Source organism: Ursus maritimus, unplaced genomic scaffold, assembly GCF_017311325.1.
Source record: "Ursus maritimus isolate PB19 unplaced genomic scaffold, ASM1731132v1 scaffold_14, whole genome shotgun sequence".
NCBI lineage: Eukaryota > Metazoa > Chordata > Mammalia > Carnivora > Ursidae > Ursus > Ursus maritimus.
This window is the reverse complement of record NW_024423786.1, coordinates 61,206,462-61,226,766: the sequence shown is the minus strand read 5'-3', so window position 1 is coordinate 61,226,766 and position 20,305 is coordinate 61,206,462. Positions and strand designations below refer to the sequence as shown.

Sequence of the window (20,305 nt, the reverse complement as noted above, 5' to 3'; positions counted from 1 at the left end):
CCGATGCGAAGTCCGTCTGGCATTGCAGGCAAGAGCTGGTGGTGACTTCAGGCAGAGGTGTGACTGCGCCTGGAGGGGAGCAAGGAGACCTGCCGAGTGTGCAGGGGGAGTTACTGGAGGGGCCGAGGTGTCTGCCCTGAGTGGAGACCGTGGGTGTGGGTGAGGACACTGGCTGTGGAGTCTGCAAGCCCTTCTCAGCCGGGCGAGCTGCCACGCTGCCTGCCTGGATGTGGAGCCCAGGAGAGGGCTGCCCCAGGCGCTGAGACCTGACTGTCAGTGCAGGCCAGTGAGAAAGGCTAACCTCAGGAGGAGGGGAGGGAGAAGGCCGAGTGTGGAGCCCTGATGAAAGGCACATTCAGGGGTCAGGCAGAGGTGAGGGAGGCCGAAGAGGCAGGAGGGTGTATGTCCGTGGCCACGGCCAGCACAGCAGAAGCCTGGAGGCAGAGCGAGCCCCACGCGGAGGTCAGATAACACTTGGGAAACGATGGGGAAGTGGAAAAATTAAAACCCCAAACCCCAGGTGTAGGCCTGCTACTCTCAAATAGTGGGAGAGCGCAAAAGGCGGTGGTCGGAGACTGAGTTTTGCTGTTAGCGGTGGAGTGTTTACCGTGGGCGAGTTTAAATAGGGGGCTGGAAACTTCTTGTCTATGGCTTCTCTTTTTGATGATGTCGCAACTCTGGTATCTGATACAAGAGGGGAGAGGAGAGGTAGAAATAACGGCCCGGTCTGCTTGTTGTATACGTTTTCTCCTAGTGTCGTTTAGCCTTGGGGTTGTACAAGTTAGCTTTTCCCGAGCAGCCAACCACCCTGAAACTTCATGGCTTCAGATACTTCTCTGGGCAGTTGGGTCGGGCTCAGGTGGGCGGTTCCGCGGACCTGGGCCCACTCCTGCACCTGCGGCCAGGTGCGGGCTGGGGTGCCTTGCCTTCACGTCTGCGTATCCTCGCTTTCTCCTGCGGGCTGCCCCCGGCTTTTTACACCGTGGCAAGGTTCCAGGAGCAGCAAGACGGGGAGCTCCAGCGCGTGAGCCTTGTTCGAGTTCCTGCTCCTGCCACGTTTGCTGTCTTCCCAGTCCCAAGCGGGACACACGGCCAAGGCCGGGCTGGCTGTGGGAAGCGCTGCCACAGGGAGCAGCCAGAGCAGGCGGGAGACGATTGGGGCCGTTGCTGTAGGCAGCCCTCCGCCAGGAGAGCGGTGGGGTGGAACCACACCCAGTGCTCAGAACATGGAGCAAGTGCGGTCTCTGCAGGTGGGGGACCGCGGAGCAAGAGAACGGAGAACATTGGGAGAAGCTGTCGCAGTGGGGTACGGGCAAAGGGGAGCGGGGTGTTGGGAGGAAGTAGACGGGTCGGGACAGAGCCCTAGGGGTCTTGACGGAATAGAACAAATGATGTTGGGGGTACTGGTGTCAGAGCAGAAGAGTGGGCGGTGCGGCCACGGGAGTGAGTGGCTGGAGAGGCCCGAGGTGCTCACTGGAATTGAGGGCGCCTAGGGGCGGGGTCTAGGATATGTCCAGCATATGCGGAGAGGAGGGGCTTGGCCTCGCACACGCGCGCACGCACATCACGCATGCACACACGCGCGCGCGCAACACGCACACACATCTTCTGAAGTATCAGCCCTTCGTAAAGCTGAATGATTTCACCTAGAGGAGTATCCTTCGTTCCCAGATAATATCCTTGCCACTCTTTTTGGAATAAAAAGTGCTTGCTTTTTTGAAACGAGTAGAGGTTTTTGTTTTTAGTAATCTCCCTGGGTGAGAGCAATCCAGAGGTGGGGCGGCAGGGGGTGGGGGTGGGGCTCTTTCCCCTGCGAAGGTCTGGAAACAGCAAGCAGGACTTTGCTCCTGACTCAGGTCTGGGGGGAGGGGAGAGAAGGGGTGGTCCTCACGGGGGAGGGGGGTCCTAGGGAGCAATCAGTGAAGAGGCGGAGAATGTGGGTGACTTTGCTCACTCTGGAATGGGGATCCCAGAGTGTGCAGGAGAAACGGGGAGGGAGGATAGTGGGGCTTGGGAGAGAGGACAGTGTGGGAGCAGACTGTAAGAATGCAGAGTGACCCGAGGAGCCGATGTCTTGGGCACTGAACAGGGACAAGGATGGCAGGGCCATGAGCCTGAAAGATTCCCAAGAGTTGGGGGCGGGGGGTGGGGGGAGCAGCTTGGGCCTCTGGGGCGGCAGCGGTGGCTGGTGCTTATGGCTTTCAGTGCATTGCTAGCTCGGGTGGGCAGGCTCGCAACCGGATGCGTTTCTCACGCTCCCTGGTGGCTTCCGGAAGAATCCGTGTGCAGAGTGGACAAGGGAGGCCCCATGAAGCCTGCAGGTGTGGAGGGCAGCAGGTGAGGAGTGGCACCAGGCAGTTTTCAAGGATTTTCGTGTAACTGGAACATATGGTGTGAAGTAGGGAGCAAACGTCGGCTTGAACTCAACATGCCGAAAAATTGGCCTACATTCCCGTGCATCTCTCACACACACACACGGTGCATCACCCGGTTTCCTGACTTTGGCCATCCGCTCCTGTGTTTCAGGACTCCAGGCCCAACATGTCAGGGTGCCCTCTGACGACTCCGTCTGCTGGCCCCCATTTCTGACCGCACTGCGGGGCATTTCTGTCTTGTCCGATCCGGTCCCATAGCTCTGGTCTGGATCCCAGCTGGCTTCATGCCTTTAGCCTCTCCTTCCCTCCGGGGAGGAAATCTCCTCAAATTGAATCCCACCTACATGACAGGTTCCGCACATCGATTTTTCTCTCCTGGGGCCCTTTTTTATATCCGGGGCCATTCTTGGTTCTGTATTTGGGTCACTCAGACCGTGTTTTACAACTACATGGAAAGGTGGGAACTGTGACTTACCTCGATTGCTCCTTAATAACCCTGGATACCCTGGCACCCTGTTCTGAACATAGAACGTACTTCGGAAACAGATAAAATGTCAAATGAAAGAATGAATCACTTAATGAAGAGGGAACCGAGACAACAGGCTAAAGTACAGATTACTGGTGATACTGTATGTTTTCAAGGGAAAACCTTTCTGATAGCGTTTTTATTTTTATTTTTTTATTTTTTAAAGATTATTTATTTATTTATTCAACAGAGATAGAGACAGCCAGCGAGAGAGGGAACACAAGCAGGGGGAGTGGGAGAGGAAGAAGCAGGCTCATAGCGGAAGAGCCTGATGTGGGGCTCGATCCCACAACGCCGGGATCACACCCTGAGCCGAAGGCAGACGCTTAACCGCTGTGCCACCCAGGCGCCCCAACTGATAGCGTTTTTAAAAGGCATTTTAGTTTGAAACTTAAAACTTACACAGAAGTAGAATGGTATGGGACCCCCATATGTCCATCACCCAGCTTCCTTGATTTAAAATTTTTTTTACCACATTTTTCCCTTTTTAAAACTTTTGCTGATACGTTTCCCCAAGTTTTTATTTTTTAAAAATTCAAGCCTACTTTAAGTTGACAAAATAATACTTTCAATGGCTATATACCCTTCGCTTTGTCAGTTTTCTCTCTATACACACCAGCACTTTTTTTTTCTTGCCATTTTCAAGTTGATTGCAGACCTCCTGACACCCTGAGATTCTTCAGCAGGTGTCTCCCAAGGACGAGGGCATTCCCACGTAACCTCAGACTGTCATCACACTTCAAAGGTCAATATTGGTTCCATAATATCTAATATAGGATCCAGTTTTCAGTAATGGTTCTCAACACATTTTTTTATAACTTTTAAAATCTGTGGTCCTTGCCTTAGGTCTTTTCATTTCAATTCTGTATTCTAGAATAGTGTTCTCACTTTTTGTTTTCTTTTGTTTTTTATTTCACTGGCTCGTGTTCTTCAAAAAAGTCCATTATTTAGAACCTGATCTGCAGTGTCTTTTAAAGATTATTTGTTGCAATGCAGTTTTGACATGGACCACCCAGGGCCTACTCCTCTGCCCAGTGCTGGCACTGTGGACCCCAGCCATAAGCTTAGGGGGTCCCAGGCCACCTGCACTTCTGACCAACCAGCTACAGATTTGGGGGGTTGCTACCCCCTTGGGTTTGATAGTTCACTAGGATGACAAATCAGAGCCATCCAGAAGGAGAGACCGCCAGGGTGAGGCCTGGGAGGGTCCCAAATGTAAACCATCCATATCCTCTGGACACTTCCCCTCCTGGCACATCGATGTTTGTCACCAACCAGGAAGCTCACCCAAGCTTCAGAGTCTAGAGTTTTTAAGGGGCTTTTGTTAAGCAGGCAGGATTGATTGAATCATTGGCCATGTACTTGAATTCAGTCTCCAGCCCCTCTCCCTTCCCGGGATATTGGGGTGATTGCCATGGCTCGATGCCCAAACCTCTGAGCACTCGACTGGTCTTCCAGCGTGGCCAGTGCCCATCCTGGAACTATCCAGGGGCCTGCCATGAGGCACCTCATTGACACAAGATCTCAGGGCTCACCGTGAATGACAGAGACTTTCCAAGGACTTAACGCAGCTCCCTCCCAGGAACCAGGGACAAAGACCAGGCACATTCTTCATTTCATCTGTCAGTTAATAGTCACACAAGAATCTAGGCACTGGAACTCTCCGTGAAATGAGTAGAATAAATGAGCTACGTTCTGCTCATGAGCTAGAGCAGAAGAGAATTTGTGTGTTTCCTGTCCGCAGTGTCTGGTGAGCGTAACTCCACATACAGTAAGCTGGGAGCCAGCTCGAGTGGGCAGTTTGGGAGCTGGGGTGACCATTTCATTCATTTATTTGAGAGAGAGTGGGTGAGTGAGCAAGCAAGCACGAGTTGGGGGCAGGGGCAGATGGGGAGAGAGAGAAAGAATCGCAAGCAGCCTCTGCGCTCAGCATGGAGCCAATACGGGGCTCAGACTCACGACTCTGAGATCATGACCTGAGCTGAAATCAAGAGTCAGACACTCAACCAACTGAGCCACCCAGGCGCCCCTGCGTGACCATTTTTGATGAGGACTGGAAGCAGGAAACACTCAGGGAGAGAATGATTGCTGTTGATAGGATGAAAGGTTCGTGAACACTAATTTACTTTTGTCACCAGAAGTGACCTCTGCAGGCATTTGTAATTAGGGTCATTTTAGACTTCTTTGTCCTCAATAGGTTGGATTTCTGGGGTGAGTCTCATAGCGTCTGGTTCTCTCTTCTTGAGCACAGAGTAGCAGTCGGCAAGTACCTTCCCTTTTTTCTTCCTTTTAACTTGTCCAAGTGTTTTATTGTGTATTTTCAAACATATAGTTGAAAGAATTTTGAGCCAAGGCCCATATATCCCTCAACCTAGATTCTACCATTAATAATTTAGTGTATTTGCTGTATGATAGATTGATCTGTTCATCTCCTACCCGTCCATTGAACATTTTATCTTTTGTGTCAGGAGGAAAATTTTTCTTTTTCCAGCTTGTGTCCTGCACCTGGGGCTTTGCAAGTTAACTGGCCATAGATTAATAGGAGAAAAGGCTACATTTACCTACACACGCACATGGGAGTACTCAGTGATGAGCGTCTTGCCTAGTAACCAGAAATAAAAGACTTCTATGCTAAACTTGATTAAAAAAAAAAAAAGATTAGGGCTTCAAGGAGAAAGTACGGAGGGTTCTGTTGGGCTTTACCATGCTGACAGACCGCTGACTTTGTACCTCCTGGGTGTGTCTTTTCCCAGTCAGGACTTTAACTGGGATGATTGACAGCTGTATTTTCAGGAGGCTCTTCTTAAGGTTAGGTAATGTTTCCTTGTGTGGCTGCTGATAGATATCTTCAGCTTAGTAATTTTTATACCACTTTGATGAGTTATCAGTCCCTTCATTTAATTTATTTCAAGTTCAATTGCAGACATCAGTACACTTCCCCTTAAACACCTCAGTGTCCATAATATTATAACGGAAGTCCAGTATTTACATCTTTATCTTTGGAGCTAAAATTTGTGTATAATGAAATGCACAACTCTTAAATAATATGTTTACAGAGCTCTTTGTATAACCTGAACCTCTGTTGAGATAGAGAACATTACCGACGCCCTGGAAGAAAGTTTCCCAGCAGAACCCTACCCTCACCTCTTTTCGCCTCAGCACACTTTCTTAATTCTTGGATGCTCCTGGTTATGATATTTAATAATATTTTTCTTGTTCATATCTGTTATAAGCTACATTGTGACTTGAGAAATGTGAAAATGTGAAACAATGTATCTTAGATTTGAGAGAATAGGCTCTACTCTGTGGTGCCTCTGAGTATTCGTCAAATAAGGAAATCCAAGGATGTATAACTGGGATCTTTTAAAACTTAGCACACAGCCAAGCTACTTAAGTTTCCTGGGTGAGATTAATTATTTAGTCAATTTTATTTTCTATTAATAGAATCTTTGTATACTATACATAACCCTGAGATTATGACCTGAGCTGACACCAAGAGTTGTACACTCCACTACCTGGGCCACCCGGGCATCCCGGAAGCAATGTTTTTTGTTTTTTGTTTTTTGTTTTTTTTAAATACACTTAGGTAGTTTGATAGCCTCTCTCTAAGCTTTACTATTTTAATCACTTACTCTCTACTTTTCCTCCAAAAGGATGAACATCTTCATTTCCCCTCTGGCCTCCTCTGCCTACTACTACCCAGCCAGGCTTTCCCTCTGCAGACCCAGGCCAGGCAGTGTGGGTCCCCACTTACTGGTCCAGCGCCCTGGTCCTTGTTCTCATGTCCTGCCAAGGTCCCTGGTGAAGACTCTCAGGGTTTCCTTTGTCATGAGAAAGCTGTGTTCTCCACACTTGATTCCATGTCATCGGCAGTGAAATCCTATTAAGAGCATATCATCGTGTTGATTTTTCCTCTCCTTAGAATTAAAATTCACAGAGCAGTCACCTTGGTAAGGAAATGTTTCTGTTCTCTAAGCTCCCTTTTTAAAGAATGTGTTTACATTTATGACACTCTCACTGCTGGTTAACTCAAGTTTTTCTTCTTTTAAGTATACTTGATGATGTAACAATTGGAAAACAGTGGTTGCTTCACATTAGTCTTCTATCGGGACGTGATGAGGTCTTCTCTTGTGAAGGAATTTTATCCTGTACAAATACATTAAGTGGCGCTGACCGAGCCAGCCTGGATTTAGAACCGTTAGTTCTTGCTCTGAGTAACCTGCATTGAAAGTTCTAAGATAACCGAATCAGTACAATTGATTAGTGAAAACCCCGAAATAGGCCTCATGAATGCAGTCGACAGATTTTTGACAGAGGATCAAAGGTAACATCTTGAAGCAAAGGGAGGCCCTTTAACAAATGGTGCTGGGACAGCTGGACATCCATATGGTTAAAAAAGGGGGGGAGCATCTAAGCGCCGGCCTTACACCATTCACAGAAATGAACTAAAACATGGATCACAGACCTAAATGTAAAACCCAAACCGTAATGCTCCTATAAGATAACATAGGAGGAGGGGCACCTGGGTGGCTCAGTAGGTTAAATGTCCAACTCTTGATCTCAGCTCAAGTCTTGATCTCAGGGTAGTGAGTCCAAGCCCCGTGTTGGGCTCCACACAAGGCATAGAGCCTACTTAAAGATAACAGAGGAGGAAATGTGGATGATCTTGGGGGTGGTGATGGTTTTTTGGATACAACACAATGGATGTGATTGATGAAAGAAATAATCTGGACTTCATTAATATTAAAAACTTGTCTGCTAAAGACAATGTCCAAATAATGAAAATATAAGCCACTGATTAGGAGAAAATATTTTCTTTTTTTCTTTTTTTAAGATTTTATTTATTTATTTGACAGAGAGGCAGCACGAAAGGGAACACAAGCAGGGGGAGTGGGAGAGGAAGAAGCAGGCTCCCAGTGGAGGAGCCCGATGTGGGGCTCGATCCCAGGACTCTGGGATCACGCCCTGAGCCTAAGGCAGACGCTTAACGACTGCGCCACCCAGGCGCCCCTGGGAAAATATATTTTCAAAGGACACATCTGACAAAGAGGATTGTTATCCAAAACAAAAAAACCTCTTAAAACTTAGTAAGAAAGCAAACAACCTTATTTAAAAAGTGGACCAAAGACGTTAGCAGACATCTCACTGAAGAACATAACACAGATGGCCAAAGAGCCTATGAAAAGATGTTCCACGCCACGTGTCCTCTCTACACACCTAGAGTGGCCAGCATCTAGAACCTTGACAACCCCAAATGCTGATGACGATGTGGAGGAGCAAGAATGCTCGCTCATTCGTTGCTGGTGGGAATGCAGAATGGTGCAGCCACTCTGGAAGACCATTTGTGGGTTTCTTACAAAACTAAGCATACTCTTTTTTGAGAGTGAGTGAGGGTGTCGGTGTGCAGGGAGAAAGAGAATTTTTTTTTTAATGTTTTTTTATTATGTTAGTCACCATACAGTACATCCCTGGTTTCCGATGTAAAGCTCGATGCTTCATTAGTTGCATATAACACCCAGTGCACCATGCAACACGTGCCCTCCTCACTACCCATCACCAGTCCATCCCATTCCCCCATCCCCCTCCCCTCTGAAGCCCTCAGTTTGTTTCTCAGAGTCCATAGTCTCTCATGCTTCATTCCCCCTTCTGATTACCCCCCCTTCTTTATCCCTTTCTTCCCCAACCTATCTTCCTAGTTCTTATGTTCCATAGATGAGAGAAATCATAATTGTCTTTCTCTGCTTGACTTATTTCACTTAGCATAATCTCCTCCAGTCCCGTCCATGTTGCTCCTAATGTTGAGAACTCGTTCTTTCTGATAGCTGAGTAATATTCCATTGTATATATGGACCACAACTTCTTAATCCATTCATCTGTTGAAGGGCATCTCGGTTCTTTCCATGATTTGGCTATTATGGACAATGCTGCTATGAACATTGGGGTGCATATGGCCCTTCTCTTCACTATGTCTGTATCTTTGGGGTAAATACCCAGTAGTGCAATGGCTGGGTCATAGGGTAGCTCAATTTTTAACTTCTTTTTTTTTTTTTTAAGATTTTATTTATTTATTCAACAGAGATAGAGACAGCCAGTGAGAGAGGGAACACAAGCAGGGGGAGTGGGAGAGGAAGAAGCAGGCTCATAGCGGAAGAGCCTGATGTGGGGCTCGATCCCGTAACACCGGGATCGCGCCCTGAGCCGAAGGCAGACGCTTAACCGCTGTGCCACTCAGGCGCCCCTCAATTTTTAACTTCTTAAGGGACCTCCATACTGTTTTCCAGAGTGGCTGTACCAACTTGCATTCCCACCAACAATGTAGGAGGGATCCCCTTTCTCCACATCCTCTCCAGCAATTGTTTCTTGCCTTGTCAATTTTTGCCATTCTAACTGGCGTAAGGTGGTATCTTAGTGTGGTTTTGATTTGAATTTCCCTGATGGCTAATGATTTTGAACATTTTTTCATGTGTCTGTTAGCCATTTGTATGTCATCATTGGAAAAGTGTCTGTTCATATCTTCTGCCCATTTTATGATTTGTTTATTTGTGAGAAAGAGAATCTTAAGCAGGCTCCACTCCCAGCATGAAGCCCAACATGGGGCTTGATCTCACGACCCTGAGATCATGACCTGAGCAAAATCAAGAGTTGGACATTTTACCGACTGAGCCACATAGGTGCCCTAAAACTAAGCATATTCTTACCATGACCCACCAATCCCACTCCTTAGTATTTACCCATTGGAGTTAAAGTTATGCCTACGCAAAAACCTGCTTTGTACATAATTATCCAAACTAGGAGGCAACCAGGATGTTCAGGTGCATGAATAAACTGTGGTACGTCCAGATGACAAGAGCCTTACTCAGCACTAAAAACAAATGAGCTCTCAACCCATAAAAAGTCCTGGAGGAACCCTGAATGTGTATTAGTATGTGAAAGAAGCCAATCTGAGAAGGATCCAGACTGATTCCAGTCACAGAGACAGTGCAAGGGGTGTGGGAGGGAGGGGAGGTGAACAGGCAGAGCGCAGAGGATTTTTAGGGCAGTGAAAATATCCCATATGATATTACAATAGTAGATATGAGTTGTTACATATTTGTCTAAACCCACAGAGTGTACGACACCCGGAGTGAATCCTAATGAAACTTTGGACCTTAGGCGATCATGATATAGCATCATCCTTAGTAAAAACTGTCCCATTTTAGTGATGTTGATAATGGAGGAGACTGCGCATGTGTGGCCACAGAGGGTATATGGGAAGCCTCTACCTTCTTCTCAGTCTTTAAAATTGCTTTTAAAAAATACTTAAAACCCACATGCAAGGCCATAGTGTGGCGCAGTGGGAAAGCCATCATGTTGTCCAGTAGCTGTCTGGTGTTCTTTCTCATCCACCCTGAGCTAGCTCGGTGACCCCAGGCCAGACCGTCAGCAGCTTTCTCTAGACCACAGTTTGCTTTTTGGATGATCCTTTGCTTTAGAAGTGCTCCAGTCTTAAAACTGGGGGAATTTTTAGATTATTGTAGGTGCATCTCAATGATAGCTAAGTTACAGGGGAGAAGGAAGTATGCAAGTCAGCCTGTGAATGAAATTTAAAATGTTCTCGGCAAATATGCCCCGAAAGGGACTAACCTCTTTGCAGGTGGTCCCTGCATGAATCATGCAGTAGCTCTCTTAGCTCCGATTACAGGTCCCGGTAGCCAAGGCTGACCCTAATGTTAGTGGGATGGAGGACTGAACCCACACCGTCTTGACCACAAAACCTCTGCTCTTGCTAATAAGCTGCTTTCTAACAGAACAGAGTTTTGAGACTGTAGGAAATCAACAGCTAATGTCGCGTGTGGGATTCGCGTGGTTGGTTTTCAAATGGAGGTCGTCATCTGAAGGGAGACGTTCAGGCCGAGGGTGTTTTTGAAACTAGAGTGAAGTTGATGTATCCAGAAAAGAAAAACAGAAGCAGTTAAGATCTGGGTGAGGAGTTTCTCGTTGGGGAAATGTACCCATGGTCCAGAAGGGAGTCCAAGAAAGATCCCAGAATTGATCACGTGTCAACGATTTGCTTCCCCCCTCCTTAGTGCTGTTGGTTTTTACATTTTGTTTTGGATCGTGCACCTCTTTGAGAAACCACTGAGGGCCATAGACCTCTCTAGAAAACTGGAGTACCTCCAGCTAGAAACCCCTGATCTGTCCTGCTGTCCTGCACCCTCTCGTTGAGCTCACACTTCACTGCGTGGACCAGCATGGAAGCCAGCAGCATCTCCAGTGTAGAGCGACTTCTTCGGGGGATCTGGTTTTGTTGGTGGAAACGAGAACAGATCCTTTATCATCCTGGCTCTGAGGTCTTGTTCTGTTGCTCGCCTCTCTGAGGATTCTCCAAACTCGGGGAGACTTCTGCTGAGCTTTCTGTTTGGCTCCCTCACGTCTTTACTCCTGTCCAAACTGCTTTTATTTCTCTGCCTCTGTCTGGGACAGATGTGCCATTTTCCTTTTTAAAAAATTGTTTCCGAGAATTCTAATTCTATGCCTTTGATTGTGCCACCTCTTTCATATACACATCGGGGATTATCTGGGATAATTTGTTTTTTGTTTTTTGGTTGTTTGTTTTTTTGGTTTTTTGTTTTTTACTTCTGTTAATACCTCCATCCTCCTCATACCTACTTACTAGCACTGTTGCCGTTTACCGAGAGCCTTTTGGCCGGGGGCAGTGCTAGGCTCCTTACGTGTGTGTTCCCGGGCCTGTGATGTACCGAGTCTCTCATTGAACGGAGTATAAAATGAAGCCCAGAGAGCTGAGTCACTCGCCCAAAGCCCCAGAGCTAGAAAGCAGGGGACAGGATTTCAATCTAGGTGGGTCATCTTGACACCATAACCCACATTCTTAACCATTAACGAGGGCGCTGTAGATTCATAAAGTAGTTCAGGGCTTAGTAACCCAAATTACCCCCTGAGCGGTAGGTGAGCAGCTGAGTGGACAGTAATGGGTGATGTTCCCTGGCCGCTGACGATGTGCCTTGGATGGCCCGTGTTCTTTCTTCACCACAGTCTTCTGTGTTAGAAGCTACTGTCCACATTTAAAGACGGGGACTATGCAATTCTCCATCTCCCCTCTCAGGAGCTCACTAGTAATATCTATCTTTGCCGCAACGTCTTCTGTGTCAAGGTCCCCTTAGACCTGAAGTATACAAAAATGTCGCCGAGATTCTAAGCAGCTGTTGAAGCACCGCCCAGTGAGTGTGACAGGGAGGGGAAAAAACGTGTTCAGGACACACTGAAGCATGTCCAATTGAGAGGAGTTAGTGGAGAAACCACAGAGGCACAACTAAGCAGAAAGGGAACAATCAACTATTTTCGAGACAAGTCATCATCAGTCTAAATGAGAGGCTCGTTTCTTCGCGTAACAGAAAAATTATTTGTTTGAAGCCAGCCGCCAACATCATGATTAGCCTTGAAACACTAAGTATTTTGTATAAAGTATTTTGAATAAAGTTAACAAAACATAGAGAAACCACTATCCTAGCTCTTGAGGAATGACGCTTGAATAAGATCTGGATTCTCTCCAGGGACTCGAGAAGCTTCCTGCTGCCCCCGGAGCCCCTGCAGCTCTCTGCCTCGCTGGTGGTGGTCAAATCCCACATTTGCACCTGCACCCTGGTTCCTGGCAAAGACCTTTGCATTCGTCTCTCCATCCACTTGATCGTGGTGCCCCCGATTTCACTGGCCCATTCTTCCTCTTTGGGAGGCTGTCCCCGGACCGTCTCCAGGGAGGTGTCCTCCACTCCTGTCTGCTCGGCCCCCCCCCACCCCCCCCAGCCACCTCCTTGTTGTCTTAAAGGCAGTCCTCTCGTCCTGCACTCCTCTTGTTTTTGTGGTTTATCTTCTCTCTTTTCTCCTGAACTTGAGCTCCATGAGGACCGAGACAAAGGTTCACTGCTCTGGCTCTTGTACTCAGGAGAATTACCAACCCACAGTGGTCGATTTGTAAGTATTTGTTGAGTGAATGAAATTATTACCTTATCCAGGCACCGGTGGAGGCCAGGTAGAAAATCAAAGGGCGTTAATGGCAGGAATAAAAAATATAAAACCGAGCCTAGGAGTAAACTTAGTAAAACATGTGCAGGAGGACCTGTATTCATATATCCAGCACCTGCTGAGCTGGGCACTGGGATTTCAAAGATGTGTAAGACAAACACGGTCCTCGCTTCGTGAACATAGAAAACACAAAAGTACCCGAGAGGTAGAGAGGAAGACCTCATCTCTCCTAAATAATAATAATAATAGCCTGCATATTAATATTACTTCAAAATGCCGCCTCTTGTTTATTTGTGGGGGAGGCATAGCAGAACAAAATTATTTGAAGTTTATCTGAGAAAATAAACTTCAGAGACTACTTTTTTTTTTTTTTTTTTTTAAAGAACAATGCTGGGTACTCTGGTTAGTCCTATTTCAAAACTACTGCAGGGGTGCCTGGGAGGCTCAGTCATTAAGCGTCTGCCTTCGGCTCAGGGCGTGATCCCAGGGTCCTGGGATCGAGCCCCGCATTGGGCTCCCTGCTCTGCTGGGAGCCTGCTTCTCCCTCTCCCACTCCCCCTGCTTGTGTTCCCTCTCTCGCTGGCCGTCTCTCTCTCTCTCTCTCTGGCAAATAAATAAATAAAAATTTTAAACAAAACAAACTACTGCAATATGGTTCTGGCCTTACATAAGTTGTGTGTATAAGAAGTAAATATAATATTTCAGATCACAGGGTAATGAGCGTCTTTGCCAACCGCTGATACTAGGATGTGGGCTGAATCATTTGGGGACAAAATGAGATTATATTTTTACCCCAAACTATTAATTTTTTTTTTCCAGATGGATTAAAGATTTCGTTGTAAAAAGTGAGACCATCAAAGTTCTGGAAAAAAATACAGATGGATTTAATAATAGATCTTATAAAAAAGAGAGCACAGATGGATATAATCTTGGTGCAGGAAAGGCCTTTTTAAGCACGAACAGCAGGCAGAAGACCCTTAAGAGAAAATTTGGTCTGAGTACCTACAGTTCAGAACTTCTAGATGGTAAAACACACAAGGGGACTATTTTTCATGTAACAATGGATAGTGGTTAAGGAGCTTCATATATAAAATATGTTTATAAACCAGTAAGTGGGTTGTTTCTAGAGTCATCACATCTTGTAGCTAGAAAGGCTCTCATACAGTTCCTACATTGTACAAATGGTGGCGTGAGGGCCCGAAGAAGATCGCTTCCTTACTCAAAGCCGTATATACGGCTGGTTGGTCATTTGGCTCCCTTTGCCCAAACCCTCTGTAGTTGAGATTGGAGGTATCTGGGCGCAGAGAATTAAGGTAATGCAATCAGTAAACCTGAAAAATTAAAGTTGTGGCCAGTTCGTGGTACAATTCTGAGTATACTTTCAAGGACGGGTCAGAGTATATTAGAAAAATTAGACTTTGAAGCCTTAGATAAAATAAGCTTAGAGGATTATTAGGCAGCCATGTATATCATAATAGCTTCGGGTTTCTGGTGCTTTTCTTCTGTTTTCTGGGTTTTGGGTGTTTTGTTTTTTTTTTATCTGGGGCTTTTTTTTTTTTAATGAAAAATCTAATTAGATAATTTTCTTTTAATCCAAATTGAGATCTCCTCAATTGGTAAGATAGGTTCACTTTCATCAGATCTTAGGGAGCCTTCAATATTTGAACAGAAAGGCCATAACTTAGGTATCCCTGTGCCTAGCAGCTTACCTGAATTTCAAGATTAGTCCTTGAGTAGAAATAAAAAAACAGCCTTTGAAATGTGCCAGCCTTGTTTTTAAACATAAAGCATATAAAGCGGTGGCATTTGTCCCAGTTTGTAACAAAAGTCACAGTGTTCATTTTCTGTACAAATTGCGTACTGGCTCCGTGTCGACACTGCACACGATTATGTGGATTAAAAAGAATCTGACAAACACACATGCAGAGTAAACACTTGCGCGAGGTCCTGCTCTCTGCCTCGGGCAGCCTGGGATGTGAGGCCAGCAGTCCTTGGGAGGAGGTTTGACGAGGTGTGTACAAGGTTCTGTGTCGTAGCACGGGGGAAGGAACATTTATCAGCTGGGGGGCGGGTGTGTGTGCCGAGAAAACCTTGTCTGGACTTGAAGTTGAGCATCAGTGGGCACCCCAGAGTCCTTTCAGCATCTTCAGATTAAATCATCTTCACTGTTTGAGGAGTCCTGTTTCCAGTGTTCGCTGGATTTCTGGGGCCGAGGAATTGTTTTCATGAACTTTTTTATAGTAAATGTCACTTCTCTGGTGGAACCCCCAAACTACAAGAAAAAACAGCATTGTGAACCTTATCTTGGGTCTTGCATCTTCCCCCCTCCCCCCAAAAAAAGTTTGGGTTAATTTAATACCATTTAAAAAAAATAATTTTCTAACTTCAGCTGGTAAGGTTTTTTTTCCCTACTGACACTCTTTTTACTTTCTACCAAGTCTTGTTCCAACTCCATTTAATTTTGTCGGTTGTAATTTGGGAACGTGTGTGCTCTGCTTTCTTTAAGGTGGCCTGTGCTACTGTCTCTTTCAGGGGTGAATCGGGTGCTGGGAAGACAGAAAATACTAAGAAGGTCATTCAGTACCTTGCTCATGTTGCTTCTTCGCATAAAGGACGGAAGGACCATAATATTCCTGTAAGTTTTCCTTCTGTTGTTTGTATACGTCTCAGGCTTATTCTTTGGTAATTTCAGAAGCAAGCATCAGGAAGCACAGCATACTGCTGGAACTGACAGCTCCCTTGTCTGCTCCCACCCCACCCCCACCCAGAAGCTTCCTCCGCTCTGGAGGGAGCAAGGTGACCAGGAAATTTCCATGAGCTAGGTATTTGCACAGGCCAACTGGAATTGACGGTTATAGCTTGAAGCCTAATTCCTTGAGAAGCTTTGGGAAGAACTGTTCACGATCGATGAGCAGTGCTGGTGAAGATTTCTTATTTCCACCAAAGGAAGATCCTCAAGTATCGTTAGCAGTTCTTCCTGAAAGTGGACCGCAGCCTGTTTCTACTGCCCACCGCAGTTTGAGGCAGGGGTAGAAATTTGGGGGCAGTTGATAATAGAAGAGGGGTAAGAACAGGAGAGTCCGCTATCCTTAAACTTATAGATCTGCAGAAGTGGCAGGTGACCCAGCCACACCTGCTTTCATGGTTCTGAGCTGCACGTTGACCTGGTGCTTTGGATGTGGCTCCCTGCTCAGGGAAAGAGCCCGACTCGCTAACGTTTGCGTTTATCTGTTTGTAACAAACAGCAGGAATCACCTAAACCAGTGAAACATCAGGCAAGTGCTTTTCTCTATGCTTCTTAGTCCTGAATGCTCGCACTAATTTCTGTCTCTAGATCGAGTCTCTGTTAAAAGCAAATACGGTTGGTTCTGAGTGACCTCCCCTGTGAAAACTTAATTTTGGAAATTTGTCGCTTAGAGACGTATTCTTTTGCCAGCAGCATGCCCTCTTGCTTTAAATTTGTTTTCTAGATGAGTTTTAATATTTATTTACCCTTTTATCATGACATTGAATCACATGTTTATGAAGCCTGAACCCTCAGGGTCTCGAATGTCGAAGACCAGGTGGAATTGTTTTGATTCTGCTTAAATGCACAGAAGGCCGGTGTTGGGCCAGACGTTACATTTTGAGTCTGGGGCTGCAACTTGAAAAGTTGTACCTTTTGGGGAACACATTTCTAGTCTATTAACGTTTTATGGCCCCTGTGTGTTTTAGCCTTAAAAGTTTTAATGATTTAGTATATAAAGTTACATTTTCTTTATCCAGGGCAGGTAGTGGAGGACTATTCGTCTTCCTGCTTAGAGAACACCCCTCCTTCTGGCTCTCCAGAGCACAGCAACGGACAGACCACCAGCCAGAGCATTTCCTGCTACCCAGGAGGAGAGGGAGGGCAGCGCCAAGCCAGATGCCTCAGACAGAAAGGGACGTCTGTCCTGTGCTTAACCCTTTCCCCGGCACTGGAATGGTTTCAAGGGAATAGAAAGCAGGGAAGGATAATATTATAGAAATGATTTATTAATATAAAGAAATGATCATAAGTATCTACAGGAATAGTAGTCTTGGATAGCAGGATTTTCAGATATCTTTATTAAAATTCTTTAGTTGTCGGACAGCAAAGCTGTCCTCTACCTGTGAGGGCCTCTGATGTTCTTTTGCTCCTTTAGCTGTAGAGCAGATCACTCATCGAAATTGGAAGGATTAATGAAATAATTGTTATCCTAGAGGATACTTAAAGGCTTTTTTGCCAACTTCAGAAGCAACCTCTAGACCCGAAATTAGCTTTTCTTTGTGCCCTAGAGGTACACGCCAAAATGACCTGTGATACCACTGTGAAATAATCGACGGACAGATTCGGGTTTTCCAAATCCACGGTGTGGAATGACGTACATGGTGATCGCTAACATTTTGTTTCGATGTCATTTTAAACCACAGTGCGGATCCCCGTTGTGTGTGAGTCGCATGCCGACCCTGAGGTTTCACTTTGGGTCGCAGGAGTCCCTGGGGAGCTGGGTTTCCTGCAGCTTCTCTGCCGTGCTTCCCTGCGTCGTCGGTGTGCATGTCTTGCTGCATGAACTCACAGCGCAGAATCCTCGGTGCTGCTCTTCCCCACGTTTATTTTCGCAGTCGTCTAGTCTAGCGCTGGCTGTGCGTCTGTTTCTAGAAACCTGAGAAGACCACCTGTTCTCAACTTTGCGTCCCCAGCCCGCTTGAGGAATAGGAGGTACTCCTGAGTGGTAGTGACCCCGGAGGGGGTGGCGTCAAGAAATTCCGTCTCTGCCCACGCTCCCTCCCCGTCCCCGGGGACTCCTTCACCCCATTCTGAGAATGACTGCCGTAAAGCAGCCGTCATGTCGCGAGTCTGTACTTGGCGAGGTGTTTCCTTTGGTTTGATATCCCTGGGTTGTGAATTTACATTGAACTTTATGGGCAAAACTCATGCAGGGTCCCAGGAGCCATTTGGATATGTTTCTGCTGTTTTGTCACTAGACAGTAGCATGAATCGTCAGGACAAAGGGGAAGACATTTCCGGGCTCCTTTGTCTCTTTGCTCAGTCTTCTTTTTTTTTTTAACCGCTTTATTGAGATTTAATTCACATGCCATCAAATTCACACATTCCTACAGTTCAGCGTTGTTGTTTTCAGTATACTGAGTTGCGTAGTCATCCCTGCAGTAAACTTGAGGAACTGATTCTCATCACCCCAAAAAGAAACCCATTAGGCATCCCCTTGCATGTCCCTCTAGCCCCCGGAAACCATTCACCTACTTTCTGTCTTTATGAATCTGCCCACTGTGCATATTTTATATGAACGGAACCCTGGAGTGTGTGGCTCTCTAGGCTGTTCTTCCCCCTCAGCATGATGTTTGCACGGTTTGTCTGTGTGGTAGTGTGTATAAATACTCCATTCCTTTCCCTGGCCGAATGGTACCCCGTTCTATTAAATCTATTAATTCGGCCACGTTTCGTTTATCCGTCCAACAGCTGATAGGCCTTTGCATTGTTTCCATTTGGGGGCCACTTTGAATAATGGCTCAGTGAACATTTGTGTACAGTGTTTGTGTGGACCTGTGTTTCCCGCTCTCCTGGCCGTGCGCCTGGGAGTGGCATTGCTGGGTCGTGGGAGTGTTCTGTTTCACATTTTGAGGGATCGCCCCACCCCACTGATCTTCAGAGCGACGGTGCAGAATTTACGAGGATGCCAGTTTCCCCATCTCGTCACCATGTTTGGCCTCCTCGTTCTATTTGAGCCATCCCCGCAGGCCTTTGTGCTTGCTTTTGAAACTTAATCCTCATTATGGAAATACAAATATAAATCAGTTTTCAAAATGAAGGTCACGGTATTTAAGCAGTAAATGGTAAGCGTTTACCTGTGAATGTGTGGCGTACTTCTAACAGAATTAAGTCTTGCTTGGCTTTGTCCCCCAGGCAGCTGGAAGTGGTTTCAGTGACATGCTCCCTCACCGTAGATTGCTGTCACAGACCCTCAAAGTCTGGCACGGAGTCCAGGGCCACTCCAGAGCCTGAACCCAAGCCAAGTTCAGAGCAGATCTGAAAACAGCTGATTTCTGTAACTTGACCATCCCCTAAGAATGACTGTCCTTCAGGCCAGCCCACCTGCCCTGCCCACTTTGGACTCCTCCACATCTGGATGGCAGCTTCGGGATGACTTCCCGTCTACTACACCGCCTTGAACTAAGACAGGCTGTGACAGATGGCAAGTAGCAAGCACAGAAATGAGAGCCTGCCAGTGGAGATTAAGTCTGGTTCTCAGTACTGTTGCTGAGTGACTGCCACCGATTTTCAACCGTCTTGTGGGTGGTGGGGACACCTGCAGCTCTACCCAGCCAGGCCTGCAAAGCCCAGCACGATCCCAGCCCACGTCCCATTGCTGGCTGAAATGGAGGTTTACCAATTTCAGACTCCTCTTATATCTATCATATAGCAAGTGTATACTAATATACAGTAGACGCAAGGGTATAGTTTTCATCATGACTGGTCATCCTTGAAAGCATCATGTAATTCTAAATACTTAAAACTTTAAAAATAATTTCAATAGCTAATGCTAATTTTCCCCCTACATTCCCAAAAGACATTTTTCGTTGTCCTGTAGAATAGAAACGGGACATTGCCCATCTGATTCTAGTGGGAAGGTTAGCACTCAGTCCCCTGAGGGTTTATAAATGCCTTCATAATTTCATTGAGCGATGTTAGTGCTGTTCAATCAAGATGTGAAATTGTACGACACCAAAATGGTCAAATTTCATGGTAATTTCTTAATTTAAGACCCTTTTTGTGTGTTTTCTGAGGTTAGCGTTGTGTCAAGCTTTTTATGATTCATTTTTGAGTTACTGAGATCTTTACTTGGTGTCAGTGATATCACCAGTCCATTAGGAGAAAAGTTAATACCACGACCCTGTTAACATAGTGGCCCAACAGCAGAGGCCTGGGAGGGCCCCAGTCGGCAGGTTATGGTGAAGCAAGGACCCTTCACTCAATTCTTACTGCTGCCTTTGGCTCACATCAGCCCCTCCCCAAACACTGCTAGCAGGTTTGGGGACCTCTGATTGTACATTCATTCAGCAAACACTCATGGAGCACCCTTCTGACCTCACACTGACTGAGCTAGGTCTAGGGAATATACCAGTTATTGCAAGCCAGCGGAAGAAAGAATAGAATCAGAGACCACATACGTAAGCACACCCACGTACACTTGCACATGGAAGCAAAGAATCCTTGTAGCCACGTCTAGAGAATATTAAAATGGGGTACGTAATACTCGTTTTACCTCCAAGTTAGGAAAACATTTGAAAGGTAAAACATTCAAATATTTTTATTATGATTGGACAGGATGATCGTGAGCTAATAGTCGATGTTTAGTGTAAAGGT

General features: G+C 46.2%; 1 protein-coding gene across 1 annotated transcript in view; it reads left to right on the top strand.

Annotated features, from left to right (window-relative positions):
• Positions 1 to 20,305, top strand: part of MYH10 (myosin heavy chain 10) — a 124,162-nt gene that overhangs the window by 27,092 nt on the left and 76,765 nt on the right. The window contains exons 5-6 of the mRNA XM_040630018.1: positions 15,454 to 15,556; positions 16,167 to 16,196. Coding sequence (XP_040485952.1) covers positions 15,454 to 15,556; positions 16,167 to 16,196 — 133 coding nt within the window. The remainder of the gene's footprint in view (positions 1 to 15,453; positions 15,557 to 16,166; positions 16,197 to 20,305) is intronic.